Below are 16381 nucleotides of genomic sequence, written 5' to 3'. Positions count from 1 at the left end.
AAGAGAAGACTCAACTATGTCTCCCTTAAACAGTAAGAAAACATCTGATTCACGTAATTGAAGTCTGGAGGAAGGCTGCTTTAAGACTAATTGATTTAGTGGCTCAATGATGTTATTAAAGACCAGGTTTCATTTTGACTCATTGTTTTGTCCAGATTATCAGCTTTATCTAAGACTGTTTCCCCTCAAGACCATAAGAGTGGTGGCAGGAGCAATAAAAGTTGTGTGCTTCTTTGTTCAGTCAAATAAGAAAGAGAGAGAGAGGTACAGAGAAAGATAGATTGCTTTTCCAAAAGAGCAAGGAACTTCCTTTTCGGTAGCCTCTAGCAAACTTCCTTTCAAATTTCAGTAGTTGAATTAAGTCCTGTGCCAACAGCTAAACCAATTACTCTGGCTGAGGGAATGGTCTAACCAGGCCCCATCTTAGGAGCTTAGGGGTATGGTCAGCTTTCACTGAAGCACATGGCTAACATGCCTGAAAGAGAGGTAAATAAAAATCTGATCATGTTAAGAGAAAGTGAGAGAACAAGTCCCTTGTCTACTCCTTTACTGGAATTAGGATGCCCTGGGTGGAACTGGCTGACTAAACCATATGGGATGGATTCACCATCACCAAGGGGAGTTCTCTCAAAGACAATGCAGAGTTTGCTACATAAGCAAAAGGAACATATTCACAGCAGATAGTAATCCATCTAACCTCCTCACACCACCGGCCAACACCCCATAGGCATACTTTTTGTTTCTGCTATTGGCACTTTGAGCCAACAAGACCCATTGAGGTGACTGCAGAGTCACATAGTCAGGACAGCAGTTTTTTTTCTTTTCTTTTTTTAAAGTGAAATGTAGTCAGTTTACAATATTGCATCAATTTCTGGTGTACAGCATAATGTTTCAGTCATACATATATTCCTTTTCACAAGGACAGCAATTTTTGACATGGAGTAATGAGTGACATCTTTATTGGATGTCCCATAAGCAGTTTACACACAGTCAGTGTGTTTGAAATTAAACTCACCAACTTCTTTCCCAACTAGCTCCTATAACCCAGTCTCAGTGTAATGATAAGCAAGACATGGTCAGCCTTTATAATAGTTGAGTGTGGAAAGAGATATCAAATGGGAAGTTGGTCCATAGTTACAGGTATTTTTTTAACCAAAAGAAATGAAAATAGTTCTTATTCTATGTCTGGTTGGCATGTTTAGGGGTAGTTTTTCCTCTAATACTTTATTATTTTGTAAATTTCCTTTACTGTGGTTATGTAGCGTGTTGATTATCAATGAGAGACTTACAAAGAAAAGGGTTCTGTGATACAGCCCTACCCTGTGATCTCCTATATGGGGATAATTACCTGTGTAGAAATGTATCCAATAATAGCCGCTTTAAAAATGCATGGTTTCTATTTATGGATGATCACTCTCTGCAACTTACTGTAGTTTATACAAACAAATATATTTGTTTTACCTGTTTTAGATTTTAAAAAGGCTTTTCAGGGAGCCGAATCTCATTCTTAATCTTCATTAAATAGTATATCCTCATTTAGCAGTAACATCTAACATGTGCCAGGCACTACCACTGTTGTTAGGTGCTGTGGATGTGAAAATAAATACACCCTGCCCTCAAAAAGCATACGCCTTAATGGAGAGGATAGCTAAACCAACAGCCAGCTACAGTACAGTCTGACAGATCCCATAGCAAAGGTGATCACAGATTGAAATAAATTTTTGTCTTATGATTGCACTGTGAGTTGTGGTTTAAACTAATCTTTTTTAACCCCCAGAGTCTTTCTTCAGTTCGTGTGGTAGTTTACATAAACTAAGTGAAGAGCCACTGATTCCTCCTCCACTTCCTCCTCGAAAAAAGTTTGATCACGATGCTTCAAATTCCAAGGTAGTCAACAGGACTTAGGTTTGCTTCGACTTACTCAAAATTGCAAATCTTCAAAATAATGCTTTCTTTTATAAAGAGTCTGAATTATAATTTGGCTCACCCTTTATGGTTTTAAACATTTGGTTTGTTTTATTTGGGAAACACTTTAAATAATTGTTTAATCCTCATAATACTTTTTCTAAAAAAGAAGCTGGGCAGATTCACAGATACTCAGAAGTAGTACATTTTATTTCTGGTAGAGATGGAAAGAACTTTAGTGTTCTAAGCATTCTCCAGACTTTCAGCAGGTGCTTCTCAAACTTTAGACTGAATCAGAAGCACCTGGAAGGCTTGTTAAAACCAGATGGCTAGAGTTTCTGATTGAGTAGGTCTGGGGTGGGGCCCAAGAATTTGCATGTCTAACAGGTTCCCTGCTAGTGCTGATGCTGTTGATCCCTGGGTCACGCCTTGAGAACTGCTGCTCTCAGCCTCACTGAGGATAGAGAAGTAAATGGACAAAAAGAAGAAGCTGGATATTAAGTCCTCTTGACATCATGTCCTTTTATGTCTATAAAGCTATATATTCTTTTCACTCACTTGCTCATTATTATATTTAAAATGCATAAATTTATGAACTGTATATACAAAGCAAGATAATCTGAGTCTTTATGTTCTAAGATTTCAATTGAAACATCTCATATATAAAAATATTAAACTGAGCCCTGAGTGAAACTGGGAGTAATTTAGTCATAAATTTGATCATTAAACCAGATTAACCTATTTTGGGCCTTTGGGTTTAAGTTTTAACACATGAGAATTTTTCAGTCTTTTGAAAACTTTTTCTTACAGATTTTTTTCAGAACAGAGGTATGATTTAGTTTTTGTGTTTTTTTTTTTTTGAGGGAAATATGAAATCTGATGATGACCCCCCTGCTATTCCACCAAGACAACCTCCTCCTCCAAAGGTAAAACCCAGAGTTCCTGCTCCTACTGGTGCATTGGACGGGCCTCTGCATAGTCCACCTCCACCGCCGCCGAGAGATCCTCTTCCTGATACCCCTCCACCGGTTCCCCTTCGGCCTCCAGAACACTTTATAAACTGTCCATTTACTCTTCAGCCGCCTCCACTGGGACATCTTCACAGAGATCCAGACTGGTTCAGAGATGTTAGTACGTGTCCAAACTCTCCAAACACTCCTCCTAGCACACCCTCTCCAAGGGTACCACGTCGATGCTACGTGCTCAGTTCTAGTCAAAATAATCTTGCTCATCCTCAGGCTCCCCCTGTTCCACCAAGGCAGAATTCAAGCCCTCACCTACCAAAACTGCCACCAAAGACTTACAAACGGGAGCTCTCGCACCCCCCATTGTATAGACTGCCTTTGCTAGAAAATGCAGAAACTCCTCAATGACCTTTAGCCATATGTAGTCATTGACACTGGAATGGTATTTGTAAAGTTGTTTTTTTTAATTTATTCAAAAAAGGCATAGTATTTTAGTACTTTTTAAAAATAATGCTCTTACAAAAATGCTACTGATCAAATAAGCTTTTAAAAATTCGAAAAATAAAAATACAGAAGTCCTTTACCATTATCCTCAGGTGATCAGTAGCATTGCCTTCTCTTGGAACCTCAGTGCTGCCAAAAGGCCAGTATAAAGAATTTATATTTGCACTGTAGACTCTGCTAAAATATGGTTTCAAGTAACATTGATTGCACTGAAAGGGGATAGTGCATCTGTGGAATTTTTCAAATTTGAATAATAGATGACTTTTTAAGGCAGTGAATTTACACACATATAGGGGGTGTGTGGTGATACTGATTTTAAAGCCTCTTTGACCATCTTCTAGTTTTTATGTCTAGTTTTTACATTTAGGAAAATCGTGAATAACACCCACTGTACTTAAACTCTTTAATGCCATGTCTTAAATGCCAGAATTTGCTGCTGAAGACAAAAATGAAAAATAGAATGAAAATAATAGAATGCACTGTGTTTATTATTTTGTCAAAATGTAAACAGACTACCTAACCCAATCATAGTGGAAAAAAGGGCATATATCTTATACAGATGTGCCTTTAGGTTTTTGCAGACTATGGTGTCTTTAGCTAACGAGTTGCCTATTGTTTTGAAAACAAAGTTAATATGCCATATATGTACAGTTTTGTTTATATTGTATATTTAAAGATAATGCTAATAACCTATATAAATTTATGTGACTCAAGGCCTATAATACAGTCTGCTACTTTACTAATTCGTAAATTTGGAGGATAAGTTTCTTATGGCATAGGAACCAACTGCATTGTCTTCAAAACCTAGTAACTTTCTCTATAAATCTCATGTTAACTAAGAATTTTTAAAGTATTTTTTTAGATTGGTAATATTTAAACCAGCAAATAATTAAAGCTTTATTAAACTTTTTAATCAGAGAAGTGAGTAAAACTTTTATTTGCCATTTGGACTCCTTCCTTCAAAGTGATGAAAAAGCGTGTTTTGCTCCTCGAGCAGTAGCAGCAATTGTAAAGTAGCCAAAAGCCACGTTATTACTGGTCTCTGGCCTTCTACTGTGCTTTGTATCAGAGTTCCTAACAAGAGTAATAAATCACCCCAGTCTAAATTTTTAGAAGACTTTTTAAATATGTGTTTTCACTATAAGGAACAAGGAGGTAAGATTGTTGAGTTCTGTAGAAATAATGTATACACACATCACTTCCAATATTTTGTGCAATTTAAATTTCATAGTCCCAAAGAATTTAAGTGATGTATACTTTAGAGGGGTAACTTTGTCTTCATTGTTAAACGCAATCGACAAGCTTCCTGCAACTATTTTTATACATTCAGATGAAAAATTAGGAGCATGTTAGGAAACTCTTCATAAACAGGATTATAAACCATCCTTGATGGGATCTTGGAAACTGCCTGGATTTAAGGCGAGTAACTACTGTGTAAACCACTCTCCAACCAAGTGAAAACATTCAAATTGCCTTTTTTTTTTTTTTTTAAAGATACTAGCTTTGTCTGGGAAAATGGTTAAAACTGCCTTTTCTTTAAGCTAGACTTGTAATTTAGGGGAGAACGAGGTTATCCCACGCCAAGGGGAAGCCACGCTGCTTTCCGGGCTTTGTGCATTCGCGCATGCGCTCTGGCGCCAGCCTTGCCACCAGGAGGCGTCTGACCCCTTGCAAGGCGGGGTCGCGGTGTGGTGCGCTCGAGTATGACGTCAGTGTGTGCGCCACATCTTGTTGCTGGGCAGCGATGGCGGCTACTCTGGAGTCCTCTGGGGAGGACACATTGTGGAACTTCGTGAGAGTTTTGGAGAAGCGAGATGGCACGGTGTTACGACTGCAGCAGTATGGCTCTGGCGGTGTGGGTTGCGTTGTTTGGGACGCTGCCATTGTGCTTTCTAAATACCTGGAAACGCCCGGGTTTTCCGGAGATGGGGCCCACGCACTGAGCCGGCGGTCGGTGCTAGAGCTGGGCTCCGGCACCGGGGCCGTGGGGCTCATGGCTGCTACCCTAGGGTAAGAGCTGGAGGGAAGGGACGCCGCTTTGTTCGGGAAACCCGATTACTTGCTTCCCACCCTTGTGCCTACACTTCTATCGACATTATTTTATAGGGCAAATGTCGTAGTTACTGATCTTGAAGAATTGCAAGACTTGCTGAAGATGAATATTAATATGAACAAGCATCTTGTCACTGGTTCTATTCAAGCCAAGGTACTGAAATGGTTTGTATGGCCTTTCAGCTTGTTTTAAGAGAACGATTTGTAGTTTGCTTTAAACTATGTTTCACTAAAAGCATGATTAATACAAAGGGGACTTTCTGGGTCTTGTTTATTAAACAAGAACATTTTAAATTATTAAAGCAACAGTTAAAAATATTTGGTTGACATTTTTAAGGGGGGAAGAAATAGAAGACTTTCCTTCTCCGCCAGACTACATACTGATGGCTGACTGCATATACTATGAAGAGGTGAGTATTTAATGAGTGACGTCTCTTCGTTTAGAAGATGTACTGTATTTCGTGGATTCTAAAGTATGCATTTCCTCGCATTTTAACATCTCTTAATACAGGATGTTTGTTCTATAGTAGATGACACAATAAAGAGAAAGTAAAGGTCACCAAGGACTACATATATACCCTCATGATTAACATAGAGGCCATTGAAGCACCTTGAGAAAAGTGCCAAGTGCGTTTTACTAGAGGCTTCTGTAAAATTTTTGAAGGATTTTGCCATTTGGATCTCCTATGAAAAACTTAAGGTTTTTTGGTGTGTTTTTTGTTTTTTTTTTTGCTTAGCTAGTCTTAGTTAACATGTTAAACATGACATTAATAAGTTGCATCATAAAGAATTCATTGTGGCAAGATTTATTATATTTATAGAATTTTTTTTTAAGTATCAGTTTATATAATGTTGTGGGCATCACTCATTTTTTAAATAGTGAGCATTGAACCATCATTTGTTCAAATTAGAGTTAGGCTTGCTTTTGTAGGTAGATTGTTGATTGTTTAAATCCCAAGTTAAATCAAATAAAATTTTAAGAGTGCAGTCAGTTCCATTTGTTTACCCATGGGAACTCCAGAATGCAGTCATTTGAATCCTTTCTCTGGAAACTGAAATCAATACAATGGTTAGTTAAGAATAGTTTACCAGTCATCAGTTGGATAAAGAAGTTGTGATATATATTGACAGTGGAATACTACTCAGCCGTAAAAGAGAATAAATTGGAAGTTGGGGATTTGCAGATACTAGGTACTGTATATAAAATAGATAAATAGCAAGGTCCCACTGTAGAGCACAGGGAACTATATTCAATACCTTGTAAGGGCCTATAATGAAAAAGAATATGAAAAAATATACATATAAACTGAATCACTGCTGTACACCTGAAACTAACAAACATTGTAAACCAACTATAGTTTAATTAAAAAAAAATTCTAAAAAAAAAAAGAGTTTACCAATCATCAGTTACAGAGCTTTAACTATTGTACTTTGTTGGATTGTTTTCAAAGATGGATAAGTTGTAGGAGAGTTATAATTATCCACTCTACCTCCCCTGCTCCCATATAAATTTTTTTATTAATACAAATTTTTATAAGTTGTAAACAAAAATTATATTCCTTTTTGAACAGTCTTTGGAGCCACTGTTGAAAACCCTAAAAGATCTCAGTGGATCTGAGACTTGTATTATATGTTGTTATGAACAACGAACAATGGGGAAAAATCCAGAAATTGAAAAAAGATATTTTGAGGTGAGTACTCTACTAGGTCTCTTTGTAGTGATTACCCTTCAGGGAGGCTATGTGTGATTTTGTGTTCAAGTGTATTATGGCAATTTTGAGTGGGGAAAACATTCTGTTTATATGAACCCAAGGAGAGGATCCTTCACAGCACACCATTCTGATAACTGTCCCCCTCCCCATTTTTAATCTTTTCTGATCCTTTATTTTTTTTTCTAATTTGTTAATCTAGTATCTGTAAAACAATGTAAAATAGTAATATGACACCCTTGTCTTTCCTGAGAAAGTTTTCAGTGTTTCTTTATTAAACATGATACTGGCTTTCTGGGACATATTAATGATGTTTATGTTATTTTTTGGAGAATGATATGTAGTACATTTTTATTTCAGTGTTTTCCACTATATTTTTATGATAGCTTTGACCAAGATACCCAATCTGTTTTGAGGTTTTTTTCTTTTCTTTTTTTTTTTCTTTTGAAAGAATTGAAGGCCCACAGGAAGTTGCAGAATTCGCAGATAGAGTCCCAAGTATCTTTTACCCATCTTCCTCCATTGGTCACCAAACCCTTTTTATAGGCAAAAATCCATCACAAGTGACTCCTCTTAAGGATACATCTTTATAACCTTGCAGTTTTACCTTCTGAAAGGGTTACTTTGGGTAAAGTGACTTTTCATGACTGCCTGAGGTATATGGTGAGAGAGTTTTTTATTTTCATGTTTTTCTTGAATATGAAGAATGTGTAAAATGCACATATCAAGTGCTTACCTGAATTTTTCACGTGCTCCTTCCTAGTCAGTACTCTAAAGGTAACTACCATTCTGATTTTCTGTCACCACAGGATAGTTAATATTATTGAATTTGAAGTATATCTCTTTTAAATTTATAGCTCCTTCAACTAGACTTTGACTTTGAAAAAATTCCTTTGGAAAAACACGATGAAGAATATCGAAGCGAAGATATTCACATTTTATATATCAGAAAGAAAAAATCGGTAATTACATTTTCAGTTCTTCATCCTCTTGCTGAAGTAATATTATCTGGACTCTGTCTCTGAGCTTATGTGTAGTATAGATGTTAATTTTCATGTGGGGAAACAGCTACGATGATTCACGACTCAGGCACTAACTCTTACTGTTAAGATTGCCTAACTTAACTGGCCTGGGGTTCTTCCTCTAAATTAAGGCAGGCTTCTTGTCAAGGTTCTTTCCAGCTATAAGTTATTTGGCTCTGTAACTGGGCATCACCTCAGACAATAACTTTGCTATTTATAAGTCTCTGTTATCCCTTAGAGATCTTAAAATTCCAGTTCTGACCTTTGTGAACTTCCTCCAACCGTTCAAATTTTTTTAATAGTCAAAGTAAACTGTAAGAAGGGAGATCTATCCGATAAAGAAGAATGTACTCAGTTAGATAGAATTTATATATATTTCCCTTTTCTGTTGCTGCTTTTACCTGTTACAGTTACATTTTATGCACATTGCCTCTCCAATGCTGAGAGTTTGATCTGTAGAAAGGAAGAATTGTATCTCATCCATTTTTCTACCCCAGCACCTTCTGTGTGTAGCTTGTGTAAGACAGGAGCAAGATTAATTTTATGAAATGAGGATGCTGAATTTAATAAGTTCCACCTGTCTCTAGTATCTTGCCTTTGATTGAATTTGTTTTTGATGAAGTTTTCTGATCATGTGAATTTCTAGCCAAAAACAAATAATGTATGATTTTTGGAATCAAGACTAGGTATTGGGACAAAAGGAAAGAAGAGCAGTGGGGATTAGTAATTCAGATCAGCTATTATGTGGCATGGTGCTGGAGATAAAAAGAGAACTTAAAAATATTTTATGCCTTAAGAGATCCAGTTTTAGCTGAAGCTGTTGTATAGATTTAAAAGTAGAAATTTTTTTGAGGCATGAAGATTTTGTATTTCCTAAATATGAAGACTTTTTTCTGCAAAGAATCATTTTTTTAACTGTATATAATTTACATACATTAAAGTTTACAATTCAGTGGTTTGTAGTATATTCACAGAATTGGACCACTATTACCACTTTTTAATTTTAAACATTATCATCATCCAAAAAGAAACCACATACCTGTTAGCAGTTACTTTCTATTCCTACCTCCCCTAACCCCTGGTAACCACCAATTTATATCTCTGGATTTTCTGGTTCTCTACATTTCATACAAATGGAATCACACACTGTGGCTTCCTATGTCTGGCTTCTTTCATTCAGCAGTGTTTCCGAGATACTTCCATGTTATAGCATGCATCAGCAAGTCACTTCTTTTTATAGTTGAATAATGTTCTTTTGTATGGATATACCACATCTTATCCATCCATTCATCAGTTAATGGGCATTTCTGTTGTTGCAACTTTTTGGCTCTAATGAATAATGTTCCTGTGAATATTCATGTAAAAATGTTTGTATGACACGTTTTCAAATTTCTTGAGTGTATGTATACCTAGAGTAGAATTGCTCACTCATAATTTAACTTTTTGAAGAATTGCTAAACTGTATTCCAAAGCTGCTATTACCATTTTCCATTCCCACCAGCAATGTCTAAGGATTCCAGTTTCTCCATATCCTCATTTTTTTATTGATGGTTGTTGTCCATCTTTTTTATTGTAGTCATCTTAGTAGATACAAAGTGGTAATCTCATTGTAGTTTTTATTTCCCTAATGACTTTGAGTATCTTTTCATGTATTTATTGGACATTTGTACATCTTTACAGAAATCCTTTGCCTATTTTTAAATTGTGGTGTTTGTCTTTTCACTGTTGAGTTGTAAACATTCTTTATGTGTTTTGATACCAGACCCATGTACCAGGTACATGACTTGCAAATACTTTCTCCCATTCTGTGGGTTGTCCTTATGTTTTCTTGATAGTATGTCATTTGAAGCACTGAGGTTTTTAATTCTGATGCCCGATGCATGTTTGTTTTTTTTTTTTTCCCTTTGGTTGTTTGTACTTTAGGCATCAACAAAGAACCACCTCTAAATATTATGCATGGTTGTTCATTTGAATTGCATTTAGCCATTACCAGGCATCTTACTTAGCATTAAGTACCCAGTAAATACTTAATTTGTGTTAAGGACTCAATCTTTTAAAGTTTCCATTTTTTTCTTATAGAAATTTCCATCGTGAGATCTTTAAGTCATCTTACCCAAGCCTCTAACAATGTGGGTAAGCTAACAATGTGAATGGAGCATGTGAATACAGCATGGGAAGATTGTGTTCACAGATTTTTCCAGCATGTCCTTAGGGGTCTGATATATAGACAATCACCATGGGCTACCTGCAATATGAAAAATGACTGACTGCCTGCCTCCCTGCCAATGGGCCTGAAATCTGACTTAGTTTACTTCTAGTTCAGAATCAACTTATGCTTAAAAGAAACAATGTGTTATCAGTCACTCCTCAAATAAAAATAGGTACTGAAGTTAGCCTAAAGTCTGCCAAAAATAAACAGTGAAGTAGCATGGTTGACTTGGCATATTTTCAGGAAACCAGAGATAAATTAATCCATTTTCTAAAGAGAGAGATCTCTTACTATTAACTAATGTTTAAATGTAAACCAGTAAATTTTAGTTTGTCTTCAAGATAAATTTAAAGGAAGATTTTCATTTTAATATAATTATGCACTGGTCTTTATCATATATATCTTCCATCTCTTTGCTTTTAAGATAGTTTTAATACTTGAGTGTTTTTTACTTAAAAAAATGAAAAAAAAATTTTGTGTACTTACATTGGCCAAAGTTCTATTCTTTTTCTCCACCATACATGTCTACGTGAATTAGGTAGTAAATTATACTGTAGTCATTTGGTAAGGATGAAAGCTAGGAATCAGGAGATTGGGAGGGAGGAAAAGATATCTTTACAAAAATTTTTATTTGGGAATGGAGTGAGAATAAAAAGCCCAGCTTCAGGCTCATGCACTTACGTGGCTTATGCACGTTTCCTCATGTCTGTCTTCCACGAAAATGTGGCTAAAATCCCTAGTTTATAGGAAGCAGAGAGAAGTTTTTAAACAACTACCAATGTAGTTCTGTATACATTTACTAAGTGATTTTGGTTCTCTGTATTCTCTGTTTTATGTTCTCATGATAATCATCTGTTCACAGACTGATCTGTCAAGGACTTCAGTCACACTGGTTCCAAAGCGTAATAGTAACCAGATGGAATTCTAGTACTTACAGGCATTGGTGCTAGGTGGCACATTTTATGTGTTAAAATAAACATTGTTTTTGAGATCCTGTGACTTTGTGAATGTTTCAGAAATAGCTTTGGAGAATTTAAAACAGGTGACCGCTTTCCAGAAAGAGCAAAAGCAGCCCTATTTAGAGAAATTAAAGATTAACATCAAGAGAACAGTTCTTTCCATCAGGCTTACTTCAATCTTTGAAGTTTGTTCTGTTTGTTTCAAAATTACTTTATTCATACTGTCCTTAGCATTTTATTACTCAGCGTACTAAGTAGTTAGTGTAACCTAACTGTATGATACTTTGTTAGTTACAGATAATATCAGGTATTATTAGTGAAGTCATAGAACAAAGGACCACTTTCTAGCTTATTTCATAACAGAACTTTTAGAAATTAGTTTGTTGTTGACCAGCTATGGTAGTCCATCCAGATTCCTCAGATCCCTTTCACCTTCCTCCCCCTTTCACTGTACTTCGAAAATACAGTACCTAAGGGTCTTCAGCCTGAAGTGCCCCTTGACATTCCTGTAATGAAAACCTAGCTCCTTTACCTCGGACAGGCACACCGTATACTCCAAAACTTCCTGGAGGGGTGGGGCTGGGGTCGGGCTCTATGCAACTTTGCCAGAATCACACCCTTGCTTGTGTGTGCTTCCTCCCCTTTCCTGTCCTGTTCTCGCTTTCTTACTTGACTTATCATCTCCTTAATAAGTCATTTGCATACATCCTTTGCCATCTGTTCCTGGGGAGCTGACCTGTTGTACTGACTGATTTGTAACAAAGTCAAGTGGGATTTTTTTTCTTATACTGGCATAAGGCCAAAGTAGTGGTTAAAAGATACCAATCCCCCACATTCTAAGATCAGAGAGCCATGGTGATTAGAACCAGTGAGCACTGTAGGGCTTACTAAGGGGTGCCAGATCATATGACACCACCCTATCACCTTCACCATCCCACAGACAGCTGGGGAGGCCTAGGAGAGGTCTTTCGGAGAGGTGTAGTGTTGGGGAAGGGGATTTAGTCCTTTGGGCTCTCTCTTGAGGGAGGAAACAGGGTGCCTCTATACTCACAAACCACAGGATGGAGGCCTGAGGGAATAATTCAAGATCCAGGATGCCTCCAAGGAGGGGAGACCAGCATTTTTTCCACTTGATTGGATTTGTGCTTACCCAGTAGATGAACACATCTGTTGTTTAACTCCAGAGCATGGGAATGGTAGTGGAGAGGTATTAAAGATGGATTTGATATGTGAATTGGAGGCTACAGGACTCCTGCAGCAACACGGGGAGGTTAAAAACAGACGGGTGCAGCGGATGAGTGAGGTGTGGTGCCACTAGCTGGGGGTCAGTCCAGCTGCACCAGCTCTCAAATCCCAGGGGACTGCCATCGCCAGGAGGAACTTAGGAATAAGCCTCTGATCCTCCAGGTGAGTGGAGGTTGCCGCTGTGCACAATGAAACCCATAGGCCACTTATCACAATGCAGTGATAGCCAACTGGAGAGCCATCCCCCACCTCCAGTAAGGCAGTATTCCTCAAACTTGGAGAATTAAATCTAACGTGGAGAATTAAAAGCAAACAAAAACCATGTTTAGGTCCCATCTCAGTCCAATTAAATAAAAGGCATGATATTTTTGTTAAAGTGCTCCAGATAGTTTTAACATTCAGCCTAAATTGAGAAGTATTGCAAAAAGGAAATATCTTCTAGCATCTACTTCCAAAGAAGAGAGCAAAGAAAGGGGAAGAAATATAAAAGTAAACTGTCTGTTATTAGAGTGGGTCTGTACTGTAAAGGGAGGGAAAGAGCTTTGAATCTAATACGGAATTTTCTATGAAATAGGGGGTTTTAAAATAAGCAGGGCTTTAGAAACTAAGTATCTGAAAATTTAGAGATTCTGGCCAAGAAAGTAAGGGTGACGCTACTGAAGAGGAAAGTGGAATTCAAGAGCTGGGAAAAGAAACTGTTACAGGTGTAGCTGCTAATGACTTGAGTCTCCTCTGTATGTTGTAATTTTCAAGGTCTTTAAGGTTACACAGCTTTAAATCTTAACCTGCTACAGTTCATAACCAAAAGTCCACGGATCATATGTTTGGTGAGTTTGGGAGTGAAGTTAGGTTATTTTAAATTATTTTGAGAAGTCTTAATAATCCAGGATGATTGTTAGTGGGTTTTTTTTTACACAGCGTACCTTTTTACCTTTTCCTTACCCCTTTCCTGGAAAGTTTCCTTGTTAAATGATGCCAAATACAATATTAACTCAGACTACAGATACTGTATTCATTTAAAGAGTGTGGGTCATAAAAATATGACTGTTATTCTACAGGTCTCCTGTAGATGGCATTGCTTGACTTTGTAATTAAACAGTATAGAGGCAGGAAGTTGTTAAAATAGAGTATTTTGAAATGGAATCACCCTTGAGGTGAACTAAATTCAATTTTAAAGAACAAACCTACCTATCACGAGTCACTTTCAGAGTACAATGTGATTGTCTTAGTTCACTGGGGCTGCTCTGACAAAATGCCACAGACCAGGCAGCTTATAAATAACAGTTCTGGGAGGAGGGGCCGTCCAGGATCAAGGCACCCACTTCCTCACAGGCAACTTAGGTTATTGTCATCTCCCGTGGTGAAAGGGACAAGACATTTCCCTGGGGTCTCTTTTATAGGGCACTAATCCCATTTATGAGAGCTTCACCCTCATGAGCTACCCATCTCCCAGATGCCCCAGCTCCAGTACCATCACACTCAGGGAATAGGTTTCAACATATGAGTTGGGGATTAGTGCAAAAGAGGTGCAAACATTCAGACCATAACGGTATTGTAAGTGAAACTGGATTTTTTTTCCCCTATAAAGTTGTATTTATATTTCTGTTTATTGCATTCTGATATGCTTATTGAATGTCATTCATAAAGCTACATAACATGCAATTCGTAAACCATTTCTTTGTTATTTATATCTTCTGTAAGAGACATTTCAAAGGCTAAATTTTCATTCAAGTCAATTTCTGAAAATTAAATTCACCTTGAGAGTACCTTTTATATAATGCATGATCTTACACCTCAGGTACCTGAAACTTCTAATTAATTTAATTAGCTTTTCAAACCAGTATATCTTCCTCATTAGAGTAGTAAATAGCTTTCACATCAAAAGACTGAAGTTCTGTCTGGCTATATCACAATTCTGTAAGCTTAGGCCACCTTTTTTACTTTCAGTTTTAACTTTTCCTTAAGCAACACCAGGATTTCAAAGAGTCTGATTCCTTGATAATAAACATTTTGAAAGTAGAGTACTGAGTTTTCATACCATAGAGAACTTCAGGCTAATTCAAACACAGAAAGTTTGTGGCAACAAAATTTTATTGAAAATTAATCAAGTAATGGAAAAACAAAGTTTTCACTTTAAATGATTTTGAGTAGGAAAGCAGAAATTCTGAAACCATTTTCGCCAGTTAGGTTAAAACTGTTAGGTAATTTGGAGTCACTTAAGACATTGATTTAGGTTCTTACATGTTGTTGAAGTTCTAGTAAAGATCCAGTGAGTCCATCAATTGTGAGATACATTTTATGTAATTTATTATGAATAACAAGATAGTTTTCAAATAATAGTTTTTTAAATATGTTAGAGTAAATTATCTCTATAATAATGTTTTTGTCAGCATTCTGAAAACTGTATCAGAGTGCAGGCTTTGAGACCAGATTCTCTGGATTTAAATCCCAATTCTGCCATTTGCTTAGCTGTGTGACTCTGTGTACCTCAGTTTCTTCACATGTGAGGTGAAGATCGTAATAATTTGTCTCATAGTTTGCCATGGAGATTAAATCAATTTACCATATGCAGTATACTTAGGTACCTGGCACACAGCCTTCAGTAAATGTGATTGTAGTAGGGATGGAATTACTTTACATGTGGGTACTGGGAAAATGTGTATAATGCACGTTGATTTTTTATCTGTTCTAGTGCGAAATCTGGGCATCTTTTTGAAAGTTTAGGGCCCATGTGAACATCACTGCCCCATCATGGTGGGAATGGCACCTGGAGTGAGAGAAAGCTGAGAGCACTGTGACACAGTACTGTTAGTTGACCTAGTAAGCAATTTTAGAAAGAAGAAGAAAATATGATGGAAGGAAAACTTTTGTTTGCTGTTCATTTTTATGGTTCTAAAGCAAATGCCATGAGCATTAAGAGGCCAGCAGAAACAGGAAACTCTCACTTGCAAATAGGGGAGCCTGGTCTTGCTGGCTGCAGCTCCGTGATTCCACCACTCTGGACCTTTGACCAGTTCTTTTTTATGTGCTGCTTATCTCTGCTAAACTGAGACCAGTTAAGGAGCAGGTAAAGTATAGCAGCCGGTCATTTTTCTGAAGTCTGGGGCTTGATATATCTGCGTAACTATTTCCAGAGTTTACATGTATTAATCCTAAAAGAGCAAAGTGACTAAAATACTTGTGTAGCAGTTGCCTCCTAGGTAAGCGATCTTTTACCATGTGATCAGTGTGTATGGTGGGAAGTGGGAGCTTAGCCTAGCTCATCCCCCAGGCTGTGTCTGAAACAGACAAGAAGGAGAGTCAGAACCAGGAATTGTATCTGCTTCTCCATCAACCAGTGTAAAATAGGTGCTTAACTGCATCATATTAAACCTTCAAGGCCTTTTACAGCTGATGGAAAAGATTGTCATGAACACTAAATAGCTGGTCTTACTTTTTAGAAATGTTTATTACTTACCTATAATTCACTAACTTACTTTGATAAAGAATAAGTTCACACTTTTTGATGTTCACAGGACAGAAAACAGTGATATTTCTTCTTTGCAAAACAAAATTAAGGCCTTTGAAAAAGAGCTGTTCTAGATTCAGTTCTTACAGAGTTAAATGTTGAGTGCATTTAGTTATTTTAAGTCACTGGCTGTAATGAAAGACCACTGGCAGTCTGTTAAACTCTTGATGGGTCAGTGCTTTTAAATACTCTGGAGTAATTTTTTAAAGGTGAGCTTTTTTATTCTAAGTTGTTAATCTCCTAAAGTCCAGGTATTAACAGTCTGAGTTCCAGGTCCATGTGTTGGCTCATCAATGCCTTAAT

At 37.0% G+C, this 16381-nt stretch overlaps 2 protein-coding genes across 7 annotated transcripts in view; both read left to right on the top strand.

Annotated features, from left to right (window-relative positions):
* Window positions 1-4295, top strand: part of SOS2 (SOS Ras/Rho guanine nucleotide exchange factor 2) — an 87265-nt gene extending 82970 nt beyond the window's left edge. For all 3 annotated transcript variants that reach the window (XM_072963022.1, XM_072963023.1, XM_072963021.1), the window contains exons 22-23: window positions 1778-1887; window positions 2769-4295. In XM_072963022.1, coding sequence (XP_072819123.1) covers window positions 1778-1887; window positions 2769-3278 — 620 coding nt within the window. In that variant the 3' untranslated portion in view covers window positions 3279-4295. The remainder of the gene's footprint in view (window positions 1-1777; window positions 1888-2768) is intronic.
* A 783-nt stretch (window positions 4296-5078) lies between these two features.
* VCPKMT (valosin containing protein lysine methyltransferase) overlaps window positions 5079-16381 on the top strand; it is a 31691-nt gene continuing 20388 nt past the window's right edge. For 2 of the 4 annotated variants that reach the window (XR_012073590.1, XM_072963020.1), the window contains exons 1-6: window positions 5079-5384; window positions 5481-5591; window positions 5764-5836; window positions 6998-7117; window positions 7993-8097; window positions 10237-10290. Coding sequence is in view for 3 of the 4 variants with exons in the window: in XM_072963020.1 (XP_072819121.1) it covers window positions 5119-5384; window positions 5481-5591; window positions 5764-5836; window positions 6998-7117; window positions 7993-8097; window positions 10237-10251 (690 nt within the window). In the remaining variant the exon portion in view is untranslated. Of the gene's footprint in view, window positions 5385-5480; window positions 5592-5763; window positions 5837-6997; window positions 7118-7992; window positions 8098-10236; window positions 11358-16381 lie in introns of those variants that run through there. The other 2 variants (XM_072963019.1, XM_006199798.4) reach the window with 2 other exon arrangements.

The sequence above is a fragment of the Vicugna pacos genome, chromosome 6 (genome assembly GCF_048564905.1).
Source record: "Vicugna pacos chromosome 6, VicPac4, whole genome shotgun sequence".
NCBI lineage: Eukaryota > Metazoa > Chordata > Mammalia > Artiodactyla > Camelidae > Vicugna > Vicugna pacos.
This window is presented reverse-complemented; position numbering and strand designations above follow the sequence as displayed.